Consider the following 26701-nt stretch of genomic DNA (forward strand, 5'->3'; position numbering starts at 1 on the left):
TTCCGTCTTGGAATCAATACTGTGTACTGGCTCCAAGGCAGAGGAGTGGTAAGGGCTGGGCAATGGGGGTCAAGGGACTTGCCCAGGGTCACACAGCTGGGAAGTGTCTGAGGCCAGATTTGAACCCAGGACCTCCCGTCTCTAGGCCTGGCTCTCAATCCACTGAGCCACCCAGCTGCCCCCTAAAAGGAGCTTTTTAAAGAGTGATTAGAACATTTTACCTAAAGCATTTTGTCAAACTTTTGCTTAGAGAACTTCACCATTTCTGAGCTGTCAGAGAACCAATGCTCTATGAGATACAAAAACAGTTCAAGACAAATGAGACACTGTATAATGAGGTGCTAAACTGTGCTACTAATCATTCTACTTACTGAACTAAAATTCCTCCATAACCTGGCCATACTTCAACCATCTTAGGACTCTCCAAACTGAATGTTCTCTTTCTCCCTTGACTGTCATCCTCTTCCCACTCCATCCGCCCTATCTTTATTACTTTCCCACTCTGAGGAAAAGAAATGAGCATTATATCTTTTCAAGAAAACGTTCAAACTTTCTCCTCAGTAAAGGTCTTTCTTACTCCAGATCACAAATAGAATAATTGGAGAAAAAATGGTCCCAGTCCTTTCTCCCCACCTGGTGTGTGCTTGTGCCATGAGGATACGGTTCCCTGGGTGGCCATGCCACCTTCTATCCTGGGCCTCGACTTTGGGGTCAGTTATTTTACCTCAAATATTAAAGAACAGAATAAACTTATTTATCCTGCTTTTGCTCTTGCTCTCCAATGTATGGTCTTAAGGTGAGGAGGGTACTCTTCTCTACTGCTGAATCCTACATACGTACATAAATATGATCCCTACATATGGGAACACACCTGATAGAGACACAGAGAGAGAACAGAATGCTTTTAAAAATAGTTATCCTACCAGTTTCCATAGCAATGAATATAAGTGCATGATTAAAGCCCAATATTAAATTAAAATCAACTCCGTAAGTTGTTAAATAGCCTCTGCTCAGTGAAGAGTCCCACAGAGGCATTTCATATTTTCAGGTTCCAACAAATCGCGTTGCAAGAGTTCCTCCCGCCCTCCTCCGTGCCTCCCTTTCCTAATTCTCCCACAGCTCAGAAAATGAGCTCGAGACCTGGTATTTATCTTCCAGCAGGATCAGCAGTTTCTCCTTCTCAATTTGATATGCTAGTCTTTATTTGCTACACAGCAAGTTAACTTGTTAGAGGGCTTTATCACCAATTCAAAACACTTTGGAAAAGCGAGTTTTGTTTAGTTGGCTTTCCTTCCTTGTTCCTAACGGGGCCCAGTTCCTCTGAGGAAGATTGATGAGAGTACAATCAAGGTCTTGAAGTGTATCCACCACAGGTATGGGAAATTTAAAAACTACTGACAATATGACAGATTTTGAATCATGATTTAGAAGTCAGTTTTTAACTCACATAAGAACTGGGAGCTGAATATAAATGAAGTCTATTTTAAACCTTCTCTTGGCAAAACTATCCTCATGTACAGTTAACATTCAGAGGTTTTGTCATGTAAGCATTTTGTTGTGGCTCTCTATTCAAAACGAAAGGGATCTCTTGCTTGTGCTTACTAATACAGTATTTCTCCACACCACCACCACCACCACCATTAAAAACAAAGCATGTCTTTATTCTGTCGTTGACAGAAATTTAAAGGAAAAGGCTGCTGTACTGCCAAAGAGAGGAAAAAATGCTCATCAAATGTAACTAAAAATTCTAGTGTGCTTTTTACATAAAGAATACTGCATTGCGTATTAGAAGAAGGTCTCTCTTCAAAGCATCTGTTCAAAGTGGTTGGAACGAGGAATTGTACAGTAAGTGCTATGCTAATCGCAAGCAGCCAATAGGGTTTAATTACATTTGTAACGTTGGTTTGGTCTGTGCTGTTTATGCTGGTTTTCCTAGTCTGTCATTGAGCCAAGTATGGATCAGTTAATTATCATGAACAACCCGTCTGAAAATGTGAACAGGCTGAGAAATTTTAAAAACTGAGCAATGCAAGAGAATAGAGCAAAACTGGGGCTACGACCTGGAAATCGGGTATGGTCAGATCAACAGATAAGGGTGAAGGACTTTTAATCTAGCTCCTTAGTTAGTCAAAGAGAAAGAAGGATCAGTGGAGGAAAACATAACAGAAATGCCCCTAGACATTCCCTGAAGAGTTCTGGAAAGGTGTTACTATATTGTAGTACGTGGAGTACAGTTTGGAATACTGAAAAGCAAATTCTTAGAAATACTCACCATGAATAAACTATAGGTAGTTAACAAATCACTTCCATTCAACTTTAGTTTCAGCTTAGAAAAGGTTCACAGACAATACAAAAATGAGCCATGTAAGGGCAAGCAAATCCTAAATATAAACATACTTTAGCCAGGTCTGAATCTGAACATTCAGATTCTAGAACTTGAGAAAAAAAACAACCACCACCTTTCTGAGTATTTTAAACAATCAGCCCTGGAGGGAGAGCCAATAGTGATGGATGCTAGCCAAAATACTAGACTATAACAATGAGGCTTGGTTATTAATGGTTTGGTTTTATAGTATTCATCTTGGGAAAAAAACAATGTCTACTACAGAATCTATTCAAGACTAGTTTCAAAATCATTTTAACTATCCCAAGGCCTGTTCTTAGGCTGGTATTTCCCAAAGAACTGGGTATAACGAAGGTAGTTTCTCCTAGAATGTCTATTTGTGCTTTTGACAATGTCTATGCTTTTTAAATGAGTAAGAATTGCTTATTTATGATGGTTAATAAAACAAACCACTATCTAACAGATGAATCATTCAAAGATCCATTCACTGAATTATTATTATTTTTATCCCCACTGTGGTGACAAAGAAAGTGGATGACATGGGAGAAAAATGATGGGATATTTGTTCCTCAGAAGTGATATGTCTTTCCAGAAAGCTAAAGAACCACTATCTGGGGTATACACAAAAGGAAAATACCACTAAAAATACCACTAATTTAACAGAGAGTAGATTATAGTATGAAATCAGGATTAAGACAATGTAGTGTACAGTAGAAAAATCAACAGGTCAAAAGATTGGTGCTCAGCCATTCTCTAGGTTTGTAATCTTGGGCAAATTTCTTAAACTCTGTTGGCCTTTGATTATCATTTGGAAAATGAGGAGTTGATGTAGAGCTTTAATTCTTAAACTTTTTTGTGTCTGGTGAAACATATAGACCCCTCAGACTAACGTTTTCAAATGCATAAAATCATGCAATAAATTGTGTAAGATTACAAAGGAAACCAATTAAATAGAAATACAATGACCAAATTAAATTACCACGGCAACAAAAAAAATAAGTTCATGGTCCCCAGATTAAGAATTCCTAGGTTTGAAGATTTTAAAGGTTTCTTTTAACTATATGTATAAGAAAGAAAAGGTCCAATGTTATCACAAGCATGATGTCAAATTACCCAATTATAAATGTAATTATGAATTAAGTACAGAACTACTAAAATTTTAAAAAATAGCCTTATTTGAAAAATGCAAAATTATAATGCCACCCAGTGTCATTGTAGCACAATATCGCATAAGATATTTAAATTGAATATAGGAAAAATCTAAAATCAGAACTTATTAGCTGTTATTAATGGTGGTACTTCATAAGGAATATAACTTTTCACTAAAAGAAGTACTTTTTCTCATAAATAAATCCTGCAAGTTAAGATCCTCTACTTCTGAGGGTTATTTTATATCTAATTTATTGATGTAGGTAATTCCATATTTTCTTTTTTTAATAAATTTTATTAATATTATTTGTTTTTATATTGCCAAGATTTCCCCTAGTACCATTCTTCAGCAAAAAAACCAACAGAATTGATAAACAAACTAAAATTATATACAATAATATACCACAAAAAGTGCTTCTATAAAAATTTTGATGCATATGCAGACATTTTTTTTCAATGAACTCCTTGAGTCTATGCCTTGTAGTGAAACCATGGGTCAAAGAGTACGGACATTTTAATCATTCTTCCCATAATTCCAACTTCCTTTCCAAATGATTATACAAATCCAGAGTTATACTAACAATGGATTAATGTCTTGATCTTCCAAAACTCCTCAAATACTTTTCTTTTTTTATCTTTCTTTGTCCTTGATAATTTTTCAAGGTACGAAGTAAAACTTTCAAGATTGTTTTGATTTACATTTCTCTTATCAGTGATTTGGAACACTTATACACATTTTTGATAATAGTTTGAAATTCTTTTAAGAACTATTTGTTCTGGGAAAACTTAGTAGCTTAGTGGATTGCAACTCAAGCCTAGAGACGGTAGGTCCTGGGTTCAAATCTGACCAGACACTTCCCAGCTGTGTGACCCTGGGCAAGTCACTTAGCCCCCATTGCCTAGCCCTTACCATTCTTCTGCCTTAGAACCAATACATACTATTAATTCTAAAGTGGAAGGTAAGGGTTTAAAATATTTTTTTAAAAGAACAATTTATTCATATTCTTAGACAATTTATCTGGTGAGTAATAACTTTTGGTCCTGTACAAATATATATATACATATATATATATACATATATATGTATATATATATAAAACCAAATCCTTATCTGAGATATTTGATACAAGTTTTTTATTCATATTCTGTTGTTTATCTTCTTGACCAAGGTGCATTAATTTTTTCAGGCATACGCTTTTCAATGTCATGTAATCCAAATGACATATTTTAGTTTTTTAAAATTCCTCTATCCATTATTTGGTTAAGAACAAATTTCCTGTCCATTGCTGTAATTGATCTGTTACTCACTTCTAATTTTTTAATGTTATTTTTAAAACTTAGGCCACATCTATTTTGAATTGTGAAATATATTATAAGGTATTCATCTAAGCCTAATTTCTGCCAAACTTTTCCAGTTTCCCATGAATTCTTAGCAAATTAGATCTTTCCTCAATAATGTACAGTTCAAGTTTTGTCAAATACTAGTTTACTCAGTTCAGTGTTCCTTATTTTCCCACATCTAGTCTGTTCTATTGCTCCATCTTTCTGTTCATCAACCAACAGCTACTGGCTTTGATAACTGCTACTTTATGATTTAATTTGAGGTTTAGAAGTACTACTCCAACTTCACTGCCATATTAAAAAAAAATTTCCCTTGATATTTTAGATCTTTAGTTTCTCTAAATAAAATCTGTTATTATTTTACTGAGTCCTATAAAGAACCCTTTGCTAATCTGATTCCTATAAATTAAAACTGTATATTAACTTTGGTACTATCATTTATATTATATTGGTAAGCCCATGCTCTTCACACTAAATATTCCTCCAATTATTGAAGTAATTATTTATTTAAGTATTTTGTAACTTCCTATAAAAACATTTTGTAGGTTTTGGTAGATTAATATCCCCAAATCTTATGTGTTTTATAGCTATTTTGGATAATATTTCTCTATTATTCCTTCCTGAGTTTTGTTATTATACAGAAATCCTGTTGATATTTGTGCTGATTCTCTAAGATTTTCTAGATAAATCATATTACAAACCAGCATGGTAATTTTATCTTTTCTTTGCCGATCGTTATAGCTTTATAGTTTTAATTTCTTTCTCCTATCTTATTACTATTGTTAGCATTACTAGAAATATATCAAATAATATTAGAGAGAAAGAGAATCATCGCTTTACTCCTATATTTACTAGTAATGTTTCTAGTAAATCTCCTGTGGAAAGGATATTTGCTTCTGGTTTTAGATACTTTTATATTTTAAAAAAGATCCCTCCATGCCTATACATCGTAGGATTTTGAGCATAAATGAACTGTGTATTTTGTCAAAGGTATTTTCTACAATGATTAAGAGAATTATGGAGGGGGCAGCTGAGTAGCTCAGTGGATTGAGAGTCAGGCCTGGAGATGGGAGGTCCTAGGTTCAAATCTTCCCTCAGACACTTCCCAGCTGTGAAATCCTGGGCAAGTCACTTGACCCCCATTGCCTAGCCCTTACCACTCTTCTGCCTTGGAGCCAATACACAGTATTGACCCCAAGATGGAAGGTAAGGGTTTAAAAAAAAAGAGAGAATTATGGTTTTAGAAGTTTTTGTTTTAAATTTAATAAATTATGTTGACTGTTCCTAATGCTGAACTATGTATATACATTGGCGGTATAACTCCAACTTTATAATAATGAAAGTTTTCCTAGATGAATCACTACAGGCTGTTAGGATTTTATTTAATTTTTTGAAGTGATATTCATTAGTGATATATTGTGACAGTGACATAGTGACAAAAATATAATTTTATTTTTTCTTTTATCCTTATCTTTGTTGATTTGTATGGTTTCTAATAAAAAAAAACCCACATATAAATTCATTAGTTCTATTTTACTGCTATAAATGTTAAGGAGAACAATTTCACCCCAAGACTTGCTTTAGTAGCATCTCAGAAATTATGGTATGTTATTTCAACATTGTCTTATACAAAATTATTTCCCGTAATTTGTTCTTTGACTTGAATGTAGCATTTAATTATTAAGTTGCATTTGACCTGTCTGTGCTTCCTGAAATAATTACTATTTTTTATTATGCCATGATCTATAAAGACTGTTTACTATTTCTATAAATGACCAATTTTTATTAAAGTTCCATGTACTTCCCAGCTGTAAGAGGTCCCACTGTAATAATTATTTTTAAACAAGTTTCTCTTGCATTTTGTTCAGTTAAAATTTTTTGCTTAATTTTTTATTAGATTTTTTTCCAAAACTGTGAGAGGAACAGAGATCTCTATCAATTTATTTTTGTCTTTCTTAAAATTCAGTTAATTTTTCCTGTTCTTTTTTCAACTTTTTATGTTATAGCATTTTTTTTAATTTAATTTTTTTTTTTTTGGTTACAGTACTGCTTCCCTACCCTCCCCAGCCTTCCCGCAGCCGACGCACAATTTCATTGGGTATTACTTGTGTCCTTGATCAGAACCTATTTCAATGTTGTTGTTTGCACTAGGATGTTCATTTAGAGTCTACATCCCCAGCCATATCCCATCGACCCATGTATTCAAGCAGTTGTTTTCCTTCAGTGTTTTTACTCCCAGTGTTTCCTCTGAACGTGGATAGTGGCTTTTCTTGTAGATTCCTCTAAGTTGTTCAGGATCACAACATTGCCACTAATAAAGAAGTCCATTACATTCGATTGTACCACAGTGTATCAGTCTCTGTGTACAATGTTCTCCTGGTTCTGCTCCTCTCACTCTGCATCACTTCCTGGAGGTCGTTCCAGTTCCCATGGAATTCCTCCACTTTATTATTCTTTTGAGCACAATAGTATTCCATCACCGGCATAAACCACAATTTGTTTAGCCATTCCCCAATTGAGGGGCATCCCCTCATTTTCCAATTTTTTTTACCACCACAAAGAGCTCAGCTATGAAGATTTTTGTACGTTTTTTTCCCTTATTATCTCTTTGGGGTAGAAACCCAGGAGTGCTATGGCTGGATCAAAGGGCAGACAGTCTTTTATCGCCCTTTGGGCATAGTTCCAAATTTCCCTCCAGAATGGTTGGATCAATTCACAACTCCACCAGCAAGGCATTAATGTCCTAACTTTGCCACATCCCCTCCAGCATTCATTACCTTCTGTTGCAGTCATGTTAGTCAATCTGCTAGGTGTGAGGTGATACCTCAGAGTTGTTTTGATTTGCATTTCTCTGATTATTAGAGATTTAGAACACTTTTTCATATGCTTATTAATAGTTTTGATTTCTTTAACTGAAAATTGCCTATTCATGTCCCTTGTGCATTTTTCAATTGGAGAATGGCTTGATTTTTTGTACAATTGATTTAGCTCTTTATAAATTTGAGTAATTAGACCTTTGTCAGAGGTTTTTGTAATGAAGATTGTTTCACAGGTTTGTTGCTTCCCTTCTAATTTTGGATGCATTAGTTTGGTTTGTATAAAACCTTTTTAATTTGATGTAATCAAAATTATTGATTTTACATTTTGTGATTTTTTTCTAGCTCTTGCTTGGTCTTAAAATCTTTCCTTTCCAAAGATCTGACATGTATACTATTCTGCATTCACCCAATTTGCTTATAGTTTCTTTATAAACTATAAATATAATTTATATTCAGGTCATTCATCCATTCTGAGTTTATCTTGGTGTGGGGTGTGAATGTTCATCCAAACCTAATCTCTCCCATACTGTCTTCCAATTTTCTCAGTTTTTATCAAATAGTGGGTTTTGGTCCCCAAACCTGGGATCTTTGGGCTTATCATAGACTGTCTTGCTGAGGTCATTTACCCCTAGTCTATTCCACTGATCCTCCTTTCTGTCTCTTAACCAGTACCAAATTGTTTTGATGACCACTGCTTTATAGTATAGTTTGAGATCTGGGACAGCAAGTCCTCTTTCCTTTGCATTTTTTTCCCCCATGATTTCCCTGGATATCCTTGATCTTTTGTTTTTCCAAATGAACTTTGTTATGGTTTTTTCTAATTCAGTAAAAAAAGTTTTTTGGTAGTTCAATGGGTATGGCACTAAATAAGCAAATTAATTTGGGTAGGATTGTCATTTTTATTATGTTAGCTCATCCCACCCATGAGCAATCAATGTTTTTCCAATTGTTTAGATCTGGTTTTAATTGTGTGGATAGTGTTTTGTAGTTGTGTTCATATACTTCTTGTGTTTGTCTCGGCAGATAGATTCCTAAGTATTTTAAATTGTCTAGGGTGATTTTAAATGGAATTTCTTTCTAATTCTTGCAGCTGAAATGGGTTGGAGATATATAGAAATGCTGATGATTTATGCGGGTTTATTTTGTATCCTGCAACTTTGCTAAAATTGTTGATTATTTCAACTAGCTTTTTGGCTGATTCTCTAGGATTCTTTAAGTAGATCTATGATCTGGAAAGAGTGACAGCTTGGTCTTCTCATTGCCAATTTTAATACCTTCAATTTATTTTTCTTCTCTAATTGATACTGCTAGTGTTTCTAGTATAATGTTAAATAATAGAGGTGATAATGGGCATCCTTGTTTCACTCCTGATCTTATAGGGAAGGCTTCTAGTTTATCCCCATTGTAGATGATGTTTGCTGATGGTTTTAGGTATATACTGTTTATTATTTTTAGGAAAGGCCCTTCTATTCCTATACTTTCTAGTATTTTCAATAGGAATGGGTGTTATATTTTATCAAAGGCTTTTTCTGCATATATTGAGACAATCATGTGATTTTTGTCGGTTTGCTTGTTAATATGGTCAATTATGTGAATGGTTTTCCTAATATTGAACCATCCTTGCATTCCTGGTATGAATCCTACCTAGTCATAGTGAATAACCCTTGTGATGACTTGCTGGAGTCTTCTTGCTAGTATCCTGTTTAGATTTTTGCATCTATATTCATTAAGGAGATTGGTCTATAGTTTTCTTTCTCTGTTTTTGACCTGCCTGGCTTTGGGATCAGTACCATATTTGTGTCGTAAAATGAATTTGGTAGAACTCCTTCTTTGCTTATTCTGTCAAATAGTTTGAATAATATTGGGATTAGTTGTTATTTGAATGTCTGATAGAATTCATTTGTTAATCCATCTGGACCTGGGGATTTTTTATTAGGGAGTTCTTTAATGGCTTGCTCAATTTCTTTTTCTGATATGGGGTTGTTTAAGTAATCTATTTCTTCCTCTGTTAGTCTAGGCCAGCGGTTCTCAACTTCTCAATTTGTAGCAATGAGAATACATAATACATATCAGGTACTTACATTCTGAATCATAACTGTAGCAAAACTACAGTTTTGAAGTAGCCACCAAAATTATTTTTTGGTTTGGGGTCACTGAAACATGAGGAACTGTATTGTGGGGTCACAGCATTAGAAAGGTTGAGAATCACTCTTCTAGGCAATTTATATTTTTGTAAATATTCATCCATATCGCCTAGATTGCCATAGTGGTTGCCATATAATTGGGCATAATAGTTTTTAATGATTGCCTTAATTTCCTCTTCATTAAAGGTGAGGTCTCCCTTTTCATCTTGGATACTGTCAATTTGGTTTTCTTCTTTCCTCTTTTTAATTAGACTGACCAGTGCTTTGTCTATTTTATTTGTTTTTTCAAAGTACCAGCTTCTAGTCTTATTTATTAATTCAATAGTTCTTTGACTTTCAATTTTATTAATTTCTCCTTTGATTTTTAGGATCTCTAATTTAGTCTTCATCTGAGGATTTTTAATTTTTTCACTTTCTAGTTTTTTAATTTGCATGCCCAATTCATTGACCTCTGCCTTTTCTAATTTGTTAATATATGAACTCAAGGATATAAATTTCCCCCTGAGTACTGCTTTGGATGCATCCCATAGGTTTTCAAAGGATGTCTCATTATTATCATTTTCTTCAATGAAATTGTTTTTATGATTTGTTCTTTAACTAACCGGTTTTGGAGAATTGTATTATTTAATTTCTAATTAATTTTTGATTAACTCTCCATGTACCCTTACTAATTGTTATTTTCATTGCATTGTGATCTGAGAAGGTTGCATTTATTATTTCTGCTCTTTTGTACTTGTTTGCAATGTTTTTATGCCCTAATATATGGTCAATTTTTGTGAATTTACCATGTGCTGCTGAAAAGAAGGTGTATTCCTTTTTGTACCTATTTTTTCCCCACATATCTACTAACTCTCAATTTTCCTAAGATTTCATTCACTTCTCTTACCTCTTTCTTATTTATTTTATGGTTTGATTTATCTAGTTCGGAGAGAGGAAGGTTCAGGTCTCCCACTAGTGTAGTTTTTCTATCTGTTTCGTCCTTGAGCTCCACTGGTTTCTCCTTTAGAAATTTGGATGCTATGCCATTTGGTGCATACATGTTGAGTACTGATATTTCCTTATTGTCTATACTGCCTTTAATCAGGATGTAATTATCTTCCCTATCTCTTTTAAGTAGATTTATTTTTACTTTGGCTTTGTCAGATATCATGATTGAAACTCCTGACTTCTTTTTATCAGCTGATGCCCAAAAGATTTAGCTTAATCCTCTTACTTTCACTCTATGCATATCTACCTTCCTCATGTGTGTTTCTTGTAGACCGCATATGGTAGGGTTTGGGATTCTAATTCACTCTGCTATTAGCTTGAGTTTTATGGGTGAGTTCATTCCATTCGCATTCAGAGGTATCATTACTAGCTGTGTATTTCCCAGAATTTTCATTTCTACTCCTGGTCCTATCTTTTCTTCTTTCACTATTTCCTTCTACACCAATGATTGTTTTTAATCAGTCCCCCTAGTTCCCACCCTTATTTTATTTCCCTGTCTATACTCTCCCTTTTTATCCCCCCTCTTATTTTCCCTGCAGTCTTTCTAAAACTACCCCCCACCCTCTCCCTCCCTTGTACTGCTTCCCTCCCCAACAGTCCATTTGTTACCCTTCTACTCTCCTATAGGGCGCAAATCTATTCTCTGCCCCAATGGATTGGATTGTTCTTCCCTCTTTGGGTCAATTTCAATGCATGTAAGAGTTGAGTATTTCCTATCTCCAACCTCTTTACCCTTCCAGTGTATTGATGTTCTCCCCCCTCCCGCCATGAGCTTCTTTGTGACATATAAATTTACCCCCTTTTGTTTCTTTTCCCATTTCTTTTAGTATTAATCTCTTTTTTAGCTCTAGTTGTATATATATATATATATATATATATACACATGTATATGCTTTTATGCATACATATATCTATATACCTATTTTTGTCTTGTCATTTCATACTATAGAGTTTGTCACTGTTCCCTCTAAGTATAATTCTTCTAGTTGCCCAGGTTATAATAACAATTTTTAAGAGTTATCAATGACCTCTTTTCTTATAGGGATACATATCATTTTAACTTATTGAGTCTCTTAAAAATTTTTTTTTTGCTTTGTTTTGTTTTGTTTTTCTTTTCCCCCCTCTTTTTAAATTACCTTTTGATGACTCTCTTGAGTTCTGTACTTGGGCATCATATTTTCTGTTCAGGTCTAGTCTTTTCTTTACAAATTCTTTGAATTCTTCTATTTTGTTGAATGACCATACTTTCCCCTGTAAGAATATAGTCAGTTTTTCTGGGTAGTTGATTCTTGGTTGTAGACCTAGTTGCCTTGCTTTCTGGAATATCATGTTCCATGGCTTTCAGTCCTTCATTGTTGATGCAGCCAGATCCTGTGTTATCCTCACTGTGGTTCCATAGTATCTGAATGACTTTTTCTTGGCAGCTGGTAATATCTTTTCTTTGGTATGATAGTTCTTGAATTTGGCTATAACATTCCTGGGTGTTGTCAGTTGGAATTAAGTACAGGAGGTGATCTGTAGGTTCTTTCAATCTCCACTTTTCCCTCTTGTTCTAGAATATTGGGGCAGTTTTCTTGGATAATTTCCTGTAGTATTATGTCTAGGCTTTTTCTTTTTGTCATGGTCTTCTGGTAGACCAATGATTCTTAAATTGTCTCTCCTCAAATGATTTTCTAAATCCTCTGTTTTGTGAATGAGCTGCTTCATATTTTCCTCAATTTTTTCATTCTTTTGGTATTGTTTTATAGTGTCCTGCTGCCTTGTGAGTTCACTTCAATTCTACTTGTTGTATAATGGTTCTTAAAGACTGGATTTCATCCCTGGCTTTTTGGTCATCCTTCTCCTTCTGGTATGATTTTCTTTGGAGGTTATCTTTCATTCTCTTTAACTCATCTCTCATCTCCTTTGCCTCATCTTTCATCTCCTTTGCCTCATTTTCAAGCTGGTTGATTTTTGCTTTCAAGATACTATTTTCTGTTTCCAGATGACATCATAGTTTTAAAATTCTTTTCCCAATTGTCTTCAACCTCTCTTAATTGTGTTTTGAATTTCATTTTGAGTTCTTCCAAAGCCTGTATCCAATTTGCTGGGATTTCTCTTTTTTTGCTTGCCTCCTCTGTTCCATTTGCTCTTAGATTGTTGCCTGTACAAAAATTGTCTATTGTAATTTCTTTCTTCTTTTTCTGTTGTTTGCTCATATTTACCCCTTCTTTGCTACCCGAATTTGTCTGTGCTCTTGCTCCTCTCATTTGTTTTAGTTTTGGTGCTTTCTGTCAGTCTCCCCTCTTGGAGCTTTGTCAGGAAATCTCTCCGTGCAGTCTGTGGCAGATGGGTGTTGGAGTTTGAGCTGTCTTGTCCTCTGAGGGCTTTTGATTGGATTAAAGTCCAGCAGTCTGTGAGGGAGGGGTGTTGGAGCTTGGGCTTCCCTGACCTCTGAAGACTTTTGATGGCATTAAGTTCAGCTAGGTTGGGCCGGATATACTCTGAGGCCAAAACTTCCTGGAAGACTGGAGCAATATGGAAGGACTCCCCTGCTCTGACCAGGCTGACCGCTCTGCGCTCCCTCCCTAGCTCCTTCCCCGCCCCCTGTGTTCGATGCTCTGAGCCTGGCACAACCCTGCCCACAAGGTACACCCTCCAGACAGGCGCCTTTGCCCAGCTAGAGATTCCTGCTGCTGCTGGAGGCTTACCGCTTTAGGTGGGGAGGGGGGGAGTGGTCCTGGGACATTCCTTATGCCTTCCCTTAAACCCGAGTGTTCTCGGATTCTGGCTTTCGGATTCTGGCTTTTTTTGGGGGGGCCGTACCTTTTGAATTTAGTCCAACAGGAGGGTTCCGTGGCTCTGTCTTGATGTTGGGTTTGATTTTCAGTCCCCTAGGAGTATTGTTTGTGATCATTAAACAAGGATTTTCAGAGGCCTGAACTTTTGCTGCTTGTACACCGCCATCTTGACTCCACCTCCCACAGTTACCATGCTGACAGGAAGCCAATCCCTATTTAAGATTTTTGCATCTATGTTCATTAAGGAGATTGATTTGTAGTTTTCTTTCTCTCTTTTTGGTCTGCCTGACTTTGGAATCAGTACCATAGTTGTGTTACAAAAGATATTTGGTAGAACTCCTTTGCTTATTTTGTCTTAGTTTGCTTAGTTTATAAAGTATTGGGATTAGTTGTTCTTTAAATGTTTGATAGAATTCATTTGTGAATCCATCTGGCCTGGGATTTTTTCTTAGGGACTTCTTTGATGGCTTGTTTAATTTTTCTTTTTCTGAGATGGGATTGTTTAAGTATTCTATTTCCTCTTTTGTTAATCTAGGCAATTATTTTTTTAAAATATTCACCCATTTCACCAAGATTGCCATATTTATTGCCATATAGTTGGGCAAAATAGTTCTTAATAATTACCCTAATTTCCTCTTCATTTTAGGTGAGGCTGCCCTTTTCATCTTTGATACTGTTAATTTGATTTTCTTATTCCTTTTTTAAATATTAAATTAACCATCACTTTATCTATTTTATTTGTTTTTTTCAAAGTACCAGCTCCTAGTATTATTTATTAGTTCAATAGTTCTTTTGCTTTCAATTTTATTAATTTCTTCTTTGATTTTTATGATTCCCAACTTAGTTTTTATCTGGGAATTTTTTAATGTGTTCTCTTTCTAGTTTTTTAAGTTGTATGCCCAAAGCATTGACCTTTTCCCTCTCTAGTTTGTTGATATACACATTCAGGGATATAGATTTTCCCCTGAGTACTGCTTTGGCTGCATCCCATAGATTTGATAATTCCCCCCCTCATTGTCATTCTCTTCAATGAAATCAGTAAATGTTTCTTTGACTTGTTCTTTGACCCCCCAGTTTTGAAGATTTAGATTATTTAGATTATTTCCAATTAATTTTAAATCTTCCTCTCCACAAGTTCTTATGATTTTTATTGCATTATTTAGTTTTGCTTTCCTGCATTCGTTTGTAATGTTTTTATGCAGCAGAATATGGTCAATCTTTGTATATGTGCCATGTGCTGCTGAAAAGAAGGTAGATTCCTTTTTATCCCTATTAATTTTTCTCCATATATCTATTTGTTCTAATGTTTCTAACATTTCATTCACTTTCCTTACTTATTTCTTATTTATTTTTTGGTTTGATTTATCTAGTTTTGATAGTGGAAGGTTAAGGTCCCCACTAGCATGGTTTTACTATCTATTTCCTCCTTAATCTCCTTTAGTTTCTCCTTTAGAAATCTGAATGCTATACCATTTGGTGAGATACATTGAGTATTGATATTTACTCATTATTTATACTGCCTTTTATCAAGATGTAAATACTTTCCTTATCTCTTTTAATAAGAACTATTTTTGCTATAGCTTTGTCTGAGATCATAATTGCTACTGCTGCCTTCTTTGTCTCAGTTATAGCCCTGTTAGTTCTGCTCCTTTACCCTGTGTATGTCTTTACCCTGTGTATGTCTACCTATCTCATGTGTTTCTTGTCGACAACATATTGAAGGATTCTGGTTTCTAATTCATTCTACTATCTGTTTTCTTTTTATTGGTGAGTCCATTCCATTCACATTCACAGTTATGATTACTATCCATGTATTGCCCTTCATTTTGACTTCCTCCTTTGACTGTGCTTTTTCTCTTATCCTCCCCTCCAAATTTTCGCTTTTAGTCAGTTTCCCCTCTTTTCCCTCCCTAATGTTACTCCCCTTCTCACTCCTCTCCTTTTATTTATTCCTCTCTTACTCTAGTGCCTTTTAAACAACTCCCCAATCTCTCCCTCCCTTGTATTGCTCCCCTCCCCACTGGCCCATTTATTACTTTTCTGCTTCTTTATAGGACATGCCCCTATGGATCTAATTGTTCTTCACTCTCTCAGTCAATTTCAATGTGCATAAGATTTAAGTATTACCTGTTGCCAACCTCTTCCTCTTTCCATTGTATTGGTCTTCTACTCCTCTCCCCACCATGCACTTCTTTATGAAATATATATTTACCCCATTTTATCTCTTTTCATATTTCTCTTAGGATTATCCTCTTTTTTACTTATATTTTTAACATATTTTTTGATATATCATCCTATAAAGTTTGTCACTGTACCCTCTAAGTATACTTCTTCTTGCTACCCTGATGAGAATAACAATTTTCAGGAGTTACCTATATAATCTTTTCTTATATTTTCTTGCCCTCCTAGGGCAGCTCTCCAGCCTCTGACCCTCACCTGACACCCAGCTCTCACTTATGGCTCCTAGTAGCTGCTAGCATGCGGTAGCGGCCACACCCTGGGCAACAGCTTCAACAGGCCGGCTAAACCTTGTGAGGGTAGCCATCAAGTCGTCGTGGACCCCTGGTGAACTAGGGCTTTGCTCACCCAGCATGTGAAGACTGTTTCGGTGGAACAGGCGGAAGAAACCAATAAGAAAGTTCAACGTCTGAGATGGCAATGCAGCAAGGCACTGTGGAGTGCTTAGGGCGTGTTGGAGCACAAAAGACAACATGGCCATCCAATGCAGCTGAGAAAGTCTCCAGGTGTAACGACTTTTCGTGCCACTGGACCCAGGCTTCCAACGCCGAGAGAGTGGGACTGTCTCTGTGCATCGGCTTTTCCACTTAAATCTTCATGCACAAGTGTCTGTGCACAAAAATGCACAAAGTCAATCGTCATCCTTGGTTACCGAGAGACTACTACCATAGGAATACAAATCATTTGAACTTATTGGGTCCCTTAAAAAAAAAGTTGTTTTTGTTTTCCCCTTTCTTAATTACCTTTTGGTGATTCTCTTGACTTCTGTGTTTGGGCATAAAATTTTCTGTTTAAGTCAGGACTTGTCTTTAGGAATGTTTGGGAGTTTTTCTATTTTATTAAATGATCATACTTTCCTCTACAAAAATATAATCAATTTTGCTGGGTAGCTGATTCTTGGTTATAGACCCAGTTCCCTTGCTTTCTGGAATATCATATTCTATGCCTTCTGGTCCTTCAGTGTGGATGAAGCCAGGTCCTGTGTTATCCTAACTGTGGATCCATGATATCTGAATGGTCTCTTTTTAGCAGTCTATAGTATCTTTTCCTTGGTCTGGAAGTTTTTGAACTTGGTTATAACATTCCTGGGCATGGTAAATTGGGGATTTAATGCGGGAGGTGATCTGTGGATTCTTTCATCTCTACTTTATTCTCTTGTTCAAGAATGTCAGGGTAGTTTTCTTGGATAATTTCGTGTAGAATGAGGTCCAGGTTTTTTCTTTTGTAATGATTTTCCAGTAGTCCAATAATTCTTAAATTGTCTCTTCTGGATCTATTTTCCAGGTTTGTGTTTTTTCAGTGAAGTATTTCATATTTTCCTCAATCTTTTCATTCTTTTGATTGTGTTTTATAGACTCTTGTGAAATTGCCTTGTGAAGTCATTTGCTTCTAGTTGTTGGATACTAATTTTTAAAGACTGAATTTCATCGCTGGATTTTTGAGTTCTTCCGAAGCCTGTGTCCAATTTGCTGCTGGAGTTCCTGAGTTTTTATTTGGTGTTTCTTGGTCCACCTCTGTTCAATTTATTCTTTGTTCATTACCTGGATAGAAGCTGTTGATTGTAATTTCTTTTTTTTCCCCTGTAGTTTACTGATATTTTTCCTCTCTCCCCCACTGGCTGTATTCTTGCTCCTCTATTTATTTGCAGGATCTATGAGTTTGGGCTACTCTGCTGATTAACTGCATTAAGCTGATGGAGTTGACCTGTAGTATTAATGAGCCCTGAGGCCAGATCTTCCCTAGCTGCCAGCAGAAGCTGAAGGTGAAGGTGAAGATGTGATGTGGTGGTTGAAAGGAGTTACCCTTGCCTTCCTCTCTTCCTTTCTGCCAGCCAACTCCCTGCCAGCTGCTTTGTCAGAGTCCTGAGCTTCCTTTGATGGTACCAAGGTACTCCGTCACAGTTGTAGCCTTTGCCCTGCGATCCCTGTCAACCAGATTCTTACCACAGGTCTCAGAGCAGTAGGTGGGGGAGGAGTGTTGGAGATTGAGCTTTTCTGTTCCCTGAAGGATTCTTATCTTCACTACTGCTAGACTGGATTAAGTCAGGCTGAGTTGATCTACAGAGCTAGATGTGTTCTGAGGCTAAAACCTCTAGGGGCAGAGGCCCAAGATGGAGGAGTGGTGGCTGAAGGCTGTGACTAGGCTGCCCTCCTCTCTGCCCCTCTTCTCAAGCTGTCTCCCTGCCAGGTGTAGTCAGAGCCCTGAACCTCAAGTAGCTGTGGTAGTAGGGCACTCCCTCCAGGCTGGAGCCTTCACCCTGAGATCCCGGCAACAGCCAGAGTCTCAGCTCAGTAGGTGGGAGAAGGGTCCTGGGCCCTTCCTTCTTTCTTTTCCTTAAACCTGAGAATTCAACCTTCTCTGCATACCTTTTAAGTTGAATGGAGCAGGAGGGTCCCCTGGTCCTGTGCTGTTGTATTTGATTTTGTATCCCCCTGGAAGGGTTTTCATAGAGGACTTAAATTTCACTCCTTCTAAGTCACCATCTTGACTCTGCCTCAGAGGGTCATGAATTTCAGATGTTTCAATGATTCTTAAATTAGCTCTCTTTGATCTGTTTTGCAGTTAATTTGTTTTTTTTTTTTATGAGATGCCTTACATTTTCTTTTTTTTTTAGACTTTTGACTTATTTTTAATTTTTCTTGATATCTCATGGATTCATTAGTTCCTATTTGATTAATTTTAAGGTAATAATTTTCTTTGCTAACATTTTGAAACTTTTAACCATGTTGTTAAGTCCCTTTCTATATCTTTCATAGGACTAATTTCTTTCCTAAGTCTTTATTGCTCTTATTTATTTTTTAAAATCATGTTAACTCTTTAAAATGAAAAAAAAAATCTGGCCTCTTCCAGGAATTGTAATTGAGTTTGTGTTCAAACTCTTTTCCTTTGAAGCTTTGCTTATAGAAGTTTTATTCATTTTCTTCTTCTGAGTTTGGGTCTTAAGCTTCTCTGTCAACATAATATGTCTTTAAGGTGGGATTCTGTTTTTGCTTGCTTAATTCTTCTGGCCTACTTTTTGACTTTGAACTTATATTATGTAATGGCTATTGCATAATTCTAGGAAGATTATCTGAACTAAGGTTTTGTCCTTTTAAATCCTTCTGCTGCTTCCTGGGTATTTAGTTAAGCATTGTTATTTCATGACTGCAAGGATAGCTCAGGCTGGAGACATTCAAGATTTCTATGCTCCCAAATTGATACGATCAACTAAGTATACTCACTTGTTCTAGGCTCTGCAAGTTTCTGATCTACGTTTCCGTCTTAGAAAGAAATCTGTTGTCCTGACTATGGCTGGTCATTCTAGTAGACAAGTGCTGGACTCAGCTACTATCAGACTGCTGGGTAGCTCTCAAGGTGCATAAAGACTGAATTATAGACTCCCTTTTGGTCTGGGATTTCATTCCTGGTTATTTCTACTTTAGGCTCCAAACTGAGCTGAAGATTAGAACTGAGTTCCACCTCTGCTCCTGAGATCAGAGCCACACAACTATTATTTGCTTTTGAACTTGTTCCTTACTCAGTACAAAGCTAGGGTGCATGACTGAGCCTACCCACTGCACTCCACTACCCCTAGGTTCAGGTCCCTTTCTCAGTTCCCCTAGATCTGTGATTCAGAACCAGAAAATGATCAATAGAGCTGCTAGGCACTTGTTTCCTAAACTAGCACTAGTTAAAGGGACCCTCTGGTACCTCTTACTGCCCCAGTTTAAAACTTCGGTCCTCTCTTTCAGACTCTGAATAATCAATTGCTCTAATAGCTGTTCTTGGTTAGACCTCATCCCTAGTTTCTATAGATCTCTTGGTTCACCTTTGCTAACCCAGGCTGGAAAAAGGGGTCATTTTTTTTAAATTTCCCAAAAAGGATTCACTCTGGTACATGTTTTAGAACTTTGTGAAAGTATCCTAAGAAGGCCTTAAGGAAGTTTTAAAACTTAATATAAGCTTTAAAACTTATTTTACTATAGTATAGAGAGTAATATTTAGGATAGTTATGTATACAGTCTTCATATTTACAAATGTGAGAATTATGAAATATGTTATCAACATAAGCATATAATAATGACTTAATTGCTTTAGGAATTTTGGTAAATGCAGCTTAAGTGAATAAAGCAGTAGTTTAGGAAAGGATATCACATATAAAATAAATTTAATAGCTTTTATTTTTTTATCAATTTATTGATTTCTAATTAACTTATTTTATATGACCTATTTTGGGATTTCTCAATATATCCTTCCCTTCCCAGAAAGTCAATCCTAATAAAGAAAAATTAAAAAAAGGGGAAAAAGCAGTTCAACAAAATGAACTATACATTGAAAAAAATTTGACATGGTCTATAGTATATCACACTGTTAATCTCACATCTCTGTAAAAGACAATAGGGAGGAGTCTTCTTATATCCCTTCTTTGGAGTTAAACATCTGTCATTTTGTGTTTGTTTTTTCCATTTATATTACTGTAATCAGTGTGAACATTGTTTTCCTGCTTCTGGTTCGTTCGTTCGTTCATTCCTTCCTTCTTTTCTTCCTTCCTTCCTTCCTTCCTTCCTTCCTTCCTTCCTTCCTTCCTTCCTTCCTTCCTTCCTTCCTTCCTTCCTTCCTTCCTTCATTTCCCTCTAACTCTCCCTCCCTCTGTCTCTCCCTTTGTCTCTCTGTCTCTCTGTCTCTCTCTCCTTACCTTCTGGCTAGGCAATGAGGGTTAAGTGACTTGCCCAGGGTCACACCGCTAGAAAGTATCTGAGGCCAGATTTAAACCTAGGATTTCCTATCTCGAGACCTGGCTCTCAACACACCAGTCACCCAGTGGGCCCCCAGTTACTTCACTATGAATCAGGTCCTCTAAACTTTTTCAAGTTTTTCTGTATTTTTTGGGTTCCTTGTTCCTTACAACACATTAATATCCATTACATTCATGTCTCATAACTTGTCTCATCATTGCCCAATTATTGTGTATCTAATTAGTTTCCAGTTCTTGGCTACTACAAAAAGGGCTTCTCAACATATTTTGATGTTTATGAGGCCTTTCGACCTCTACGAGGAATATGCCTAGTAGTGGAATCTCTATGGCAAAGAGTATAGACATTTTAGTTACTCTGTATTCCTAATTCCAGATTGTATTCCAAAATGTATCAATTCATAGACCCACCAATAAGTGTGTTTGTTTTTTCACATTCCCCCCAACACTCAGCATCTTCTCTTTTGTCATCTTTGCCAATTTGCTAGATATGAGAAGGGAACAATTTAGAGAAAGGTGAAAGTAATTCACAGGGAGATAGCATGATTTAGTGGATGAAAAAATTTAGTGGATGAAAACCTTTTCAGTCAGAAAGGCTGGAGATCAGGGCTAACCTCTGACAGAAGTAGCTGTGATCACATCCAGGAGACCCTGGGATCTCTTAAGGTTCTTAGTTCAGAGATGGTGCTGACCTTCATTGACAGAGGTTGTTTCCTCACTTTGGAGTTCCCTACACCAATGAAATCATAGTTCTAGTGCCTCTCATTCTCCATAAATTAGCCTATCCTTCTTTCTGAAACCCCAATAACTTACCTATAAAACCTCAGAAAAGAACAGACAGGCAGACCTCAGGGATATTTCTGCTTTGGTTGTAGACAACCATAACAAAGTGAATACTGCAATAAGGTGAGTCGTAAGAATATTTTCCTAAAGTACATAAATGTTATATTTATTCTAGGTAGTCTATTAAGTGTATAAGTATGTCTAAGTAATAATTTATTTACCATAATAACAAAATGCTTTATTGCTAAAAAATGCTAATATGAGCTCTCAGCAAGTCATCATCTTTTTTGGTGGTGGAGGGTCCTGTCTCAGTGTTCATGGCTGCTGACTAATCAGGGTGGTGGCTGCTGAAGGCTGGGGTAGCTGTGGCAATTTCTTCAAATAAGACAACAGTGAGGTCTGCTGCATCAACTGACTCATTCTGTCATGAAAGATTTTTCTGTAGCATGCAATGCTATTTGATCACAATTTATCCACAGTAGAACTTCTTTCAAAATTGGAGTCAATCCTTTCAAGCACTGTTGCTATTTTATCAACTAAGTTTATGTAATATTCTTTAATATTTTTCTGTCTCAGAGAATAAGAAAGCCCAAGAAGAGGAAAGCCATGAGGGGAATGGCTGGTTGGTGGAGCAGTCAGAATACACACAATATTTGTCAATTAATTTTACCATCTTACGTGGCTGAAGTTATGGTGCCCCAAAACAATTACAACGTAACATAAAAGATCACTGATCACAGATCACATAACAGCTATAATAAAGATGAAAAAGCATGAAATATTGTGAGAATTACCAAAATGTAAAAGAGAGACAAGATGAGCATATGCTTTTGGAAAAATGGTATCAAGAGATTTGCACAATGCAGAATTGTCAAAAACTTTCAATTTGTAAAACCCAAACTTGCCCATTGTAAATCCTAGAACTGCTCATTATTTACAATGTCTGAAGACTATTTTCAAGCTGAATCTTTTACATAGTTAAAAATGGTGACAGATTTCCCCTAATTAAAACATAAAAAGCCATGATAATAAATTCAATTCTTTGATTTAAATATGATTGTGGCCAAAGATAGTTCAATTTTCTAACAGACTACACATCTTTCCTCTAAGCACAATGGCTATGTTAGGCCTGAAGAAAAGCAAAAGAGGCAATACTTCTCTGAAGTCTACACCTTGTAGGCATGAAAAGGAAGCCTCTGAGAGCTGTGGAATCTCCTTTCTCAGCTGTTCTACAGAGTGCTCGCTCATTCACTGCAGGGTCACATTCAGATGTGCCTTCAGATAAACTCCAACTGTAAATGTAAGCGTTTGTGTTCACTCATTCCTTTTGTTTTTCCATCTCCCTGCTTTCCATTACTCATTTCTGCCTACTTTTTTCCTATTGCAGAGTCAGTAACAGTTTTCACTGGGAGCGACTACAGTTTGTTGGAAAGTATCTACCAAAGAAGACTGGGCAGACAAAGGGGGACAGACAGATCGACATTATGGCATCATCAGGTCTACAGCTCCTTGCTTTTATTCTAGCCTTATCTGGCATTTCTGGAATAATCACAGCCACACTATTGCCAAACTGGAAGGTAAATGCAAATGTGGGCTCAAATATCATTACAGCTATTATTCAACTTCAAGGGCTGTGGATGGATTGCACGTGGTACAGCACCGGGATGTTCAGCTGCACACTGAAATACTCAATCCTAGCCCTTCCTGTCTATGTGCAGGCTGCAAGGACCACCATGGTACTGTCTTGCATACTTTCAGCCTTGGGGATTTGCATTTCCACAGTGGGCATGAAATGTACCCGGTTAGGAGGGGACAAGGAAACGAAAAGCCGCACTACTTTTGCTGGAGGAATCTGTTTTATTCTTTCAGGTATATCTGGTTTAATACCTACATCATGGTACACAAAGGAGATCATTTCAAATTTTTGGGACCCAACAGTCCCAGAGCAGAATAAGCATGAACCTGGAGGAGCTATCTACCTTGGATTTATTTCCACAGTGCTACTATTTGTTGCAGGGGTGATTTTCTGCACCTCCTGTTTAAAAATGCATCAAGAAGCCAGGTTCTACCCTCCCAAGCAGCAGGGTCATCGAACTACTCAGCCAGAGAACAATGCAGGCTACAACCTGAAGGATTATGTATGAAGAATTGTGTATAATATGTGGTAAACGAAATGATAGTAGTGTGTTTTTTTACTTTAGATGAAAAACAAATCAAATTCACATTTAACTCTCTTTTGTAGATGATATAGTATGTTACTATTAATAAGCTATTTGAAATCTCAAGATTTTCTTACTTCTGATTCTTTTCACATTTATTACTCAAGGGTTATTTGAAAAACTGGTTCCATGTGGATTACAAAGCAATTGCTGACTTAATTAGTGCTATAGTTTACCTGTTGAAACATTGGTTGAAAGTGGATTAACTAGGTTCCAAAATGTGTACTTTTGATGTTTCATTCTGAGAATTCAACAGGGTTAAAACTCAGACGAAAGCTCTGTGCCCTGCTTTGGAACCAGAAGTAACATCTGCTTTGGCTTTCCAATTCTCTAACGCCATGGTAACTCGGTTCTTTTTTTCAAGCCACAATATATAATTGCATGTCAGGCGCTGAAGAACTGTCACTGCCATTCAGATATTGCCAGAAATGTCCCTCCCAAGCCCCCACCTGCTGTTCAGTATCTCTGGCCCTCTTTCTTTTTGCATTTCAAAGGAAATGTTTACATAAGTTTCCAACTGTTGTTAAGCATTCAGCCTAACAGTTCAAGCTAGATCTGAGAGGGAACAACTGGTAAATGTTGTCAAAAGAAAGAAAATATTTAGGACCTTTAACCCACTGACTATAGATTATATGATATTACTACCTGTGAAAAAAATAACAGGACTATCTTTCCTACTTCTATCTCCATTAAGGTATGATTTCTGTAGAAATTGTTCGGTCTCTTCCATCATTTAGATTTTCTACCTCTTTTATTTAAGCTCAGATATATTGTCATTTATAAGTAATAAGTGTTTATTTCCAAATTCATTGATTCTTTATTTCCAGACCTGATTTAAACACACAAGGTTTCTAGTTTCTTTAAAAAGGACAGAAACCTCAAATAAAATAATAAAATGAAAGCTTTGAATAAAAGAAAGCATTTTATGTAACTATTTTGTTTTGGTCCAAGTCTGTAATGGTATAAGGAACTTCTGAAAAGGAAATTCCTTCTCCCAATGCAGATCATCAACTGTTCTGCATCTATAAAAATCTCTCAAAGAGATGGCATTAAGGCATTGAAGAGGTTAAGTGACTTAACTAGAGTTATATTGCCAGGATGGGTCAGAGGCTGGCCCTGACCCCAGGTCTTGCTGACTTTTATCACTACAATACTTTTCTCTTTCAAATGTTAAGGTAACCAAATGTCAAACTCTATCTAGAAAAGGGAAAAAAAATTGATTTGCATAAGTCTGTTTGGTAAGAAAGGAAATTTAGGATAATCTTGATTTGGGAGAACCCAATAAGTCTGGGAGTCAATTTTATAATCTTAAGTAATATAACTTCCCAGTTATTTTAAAGTGCTACAGAAATATTTGTTGTTGCTTATTAATGTATATTTATTAGATTATGATAATAGAAAGATGATGAATTACTAATGTAGTAATATCACTGGAAAAACAACTTATTTGTGGCTAATAAAATAGGATTTTTTGCTTGTGCATGTAAGAAAACAATTTTTATAACATTTACTGTATATATTAATGAATATTATCATTAGCGTTAGTGAAATTTTGAGGAAAATAATTAAAAGGTAAAAGCATTAGTTCTTAAGAAAATCACAGACAGTTCTATAGTTTTCAAAATGTTTTTAGTTTAATTTTTTTTAGTCATTATCTTCTAAATAAGCAAATGAATCCAACAAAAAAAGTTCATTACAATACTTCAAGTTTTAAAGGAGGTAAGTTTGCTTTGATATCTGTGATATTCTTTTATTTTGCTTAAATGTGGTTGGATTTACCATGATATCTTTTATAAAAATGTGCCAAAAGAAAGGAAAAATATTTATATAATCAAATTAGGTTCAGAATATTCTTTATATTTTGTTTTAATAAATCCTCAAATTGAGAAGGGTGTTTTAGGAATTTCATCAACCAAATAAGTAATTATTAAGAATTTATTCTGTGCTAGGCATTTTGCTAAGTGCTAGAGGCACAAAGAAAAAGCACAAACAATCCCTGCTCTCAAGGAACTTACATTTGCCTTACTGGGAAGACAAATAAGCAGGTAAATGTAAGATATATTTAGAATAGATACAAAGCACGCCAAAGGAAAGACAAAATCAGAACTCAAACTAAAGAAAGAACTTAAAGGAATCTGCAAAATTCTATTTTGTACCTGCTCTTTTTTAGGGGAAAAACATAATCACTCAGAGAGATACAAAATGACAATGTAGGGAAGAGCTGATTTCTCTCTCTAATATGCAGATAATAAAGGAAGTTTAGGAGAAAGTGTTAATTCAGAAGTACTTATTTGTTTTGATCTATTTAAATTATTTTATGATCTTCAATAGTTTGAGTTTTATTCTTCTCTATGGAGAGGGATAATTTTCATTTTACCTTTAAAGATTTTCCTTACAACCCTTTGCTGAATTTTAGACAGTGTGATGTCATGAGTAAAACAAGGTGATTCTGATCACAAGTAAGTAGTAAACAGAGAAGTATTAAAATTAACACAAAGTTGAAAGCAAGGTCTACTCAGAATAATCCAAAATAGAAATCTACTTCAAATCAGCCTGAATGTACTATCATCACAAAGAATGAAAACATTATTCATTTCAAATATATATTTCTTATTTTCACAGAGAATTAAAAGTTAAGTTTTGTGGAAGAACACTATTTGTACATTGGCTAAAAAGATTTATAGCTGGACCAGGGATCTTAGAGTTCAATTTAATAAATAAGAATGCTGCTCAGGTGAATGGAATGATGATAATTTACAACAGTGAGAAGATAGAATTTCTTACTTCTTTGTTATTTCTATTTTTCTTTGCCATTGGATGGGAAAACACAGAACAACAATAGCTATAGGGATTTGATACTCAATTTCAATAAAGAGATAGTAAGAGAATACTTAGTTGCCCTCAATAAAAATCAAAGCACCTGAAAATGATGAATTATATTTTCAGGAGCTAAAAGAATAGGCAGATGTGATTGCCACTGACAGTAATATCTGAAAGATTGAAGAATGATATATATACACATATCTATGTATATATATCAAGATGGGAAATAGGCAAATGCTATCCTAGTTTTCAAAAAAGGGAAGAGAAGAGAGTCTAAAAAATTAGTAGAAACAATAAGCTTAAATTTGATTCCCGTCAAAATCCTAGATCATTATTAAAAAA

At 35.8% G+C, this 26701-nt stretch overlaps 2 protein-coding genes across 2 annotated transcripts in view; one reads left to right on the plus strand and one right to left on the minus strand.

The window, feature by feature from the left end:
* TFB1M (transcription factor B1, mitochondrial) overlaps positions 1-26701 on the minus strand; it is an 82112-nt gene that overhangs the window by 6353 nt on the left and 49058 nt on the right. The window lies entirely within an intron of this gene.
* Positions 1152-25016, plus strand: CLDN20 (claudin 20). Its single transcript, XM_007484798.3, has 2 exons — positions 1152-1373; positions 22705-25016. The coding sequence occupies exon 2, from the start codon at positions 22802-22804 to the stop codon at positions 23459-23461; it is 660 nt and encodes a 219-aa protein (XP_007484860.1). The 5' UTR covers positions 1152-1373; positions 22705-22801; the 3' UTR covers positions 23462-25016.

This window comes from Monodelphis domestica, chromosome 2 (genome assembly GCF_027887165.1).
Source record: "Monodelphis domestica isolate mMonDom1 chromosome 2, mMonDom1.pri, whole genome shotgun sequence".
NCBI lineage: Eukaryota > Metazoa > Chordata > Mammalia > Didelphimorphia > Didelphidae > Monodelphis > Monodelphis domestica.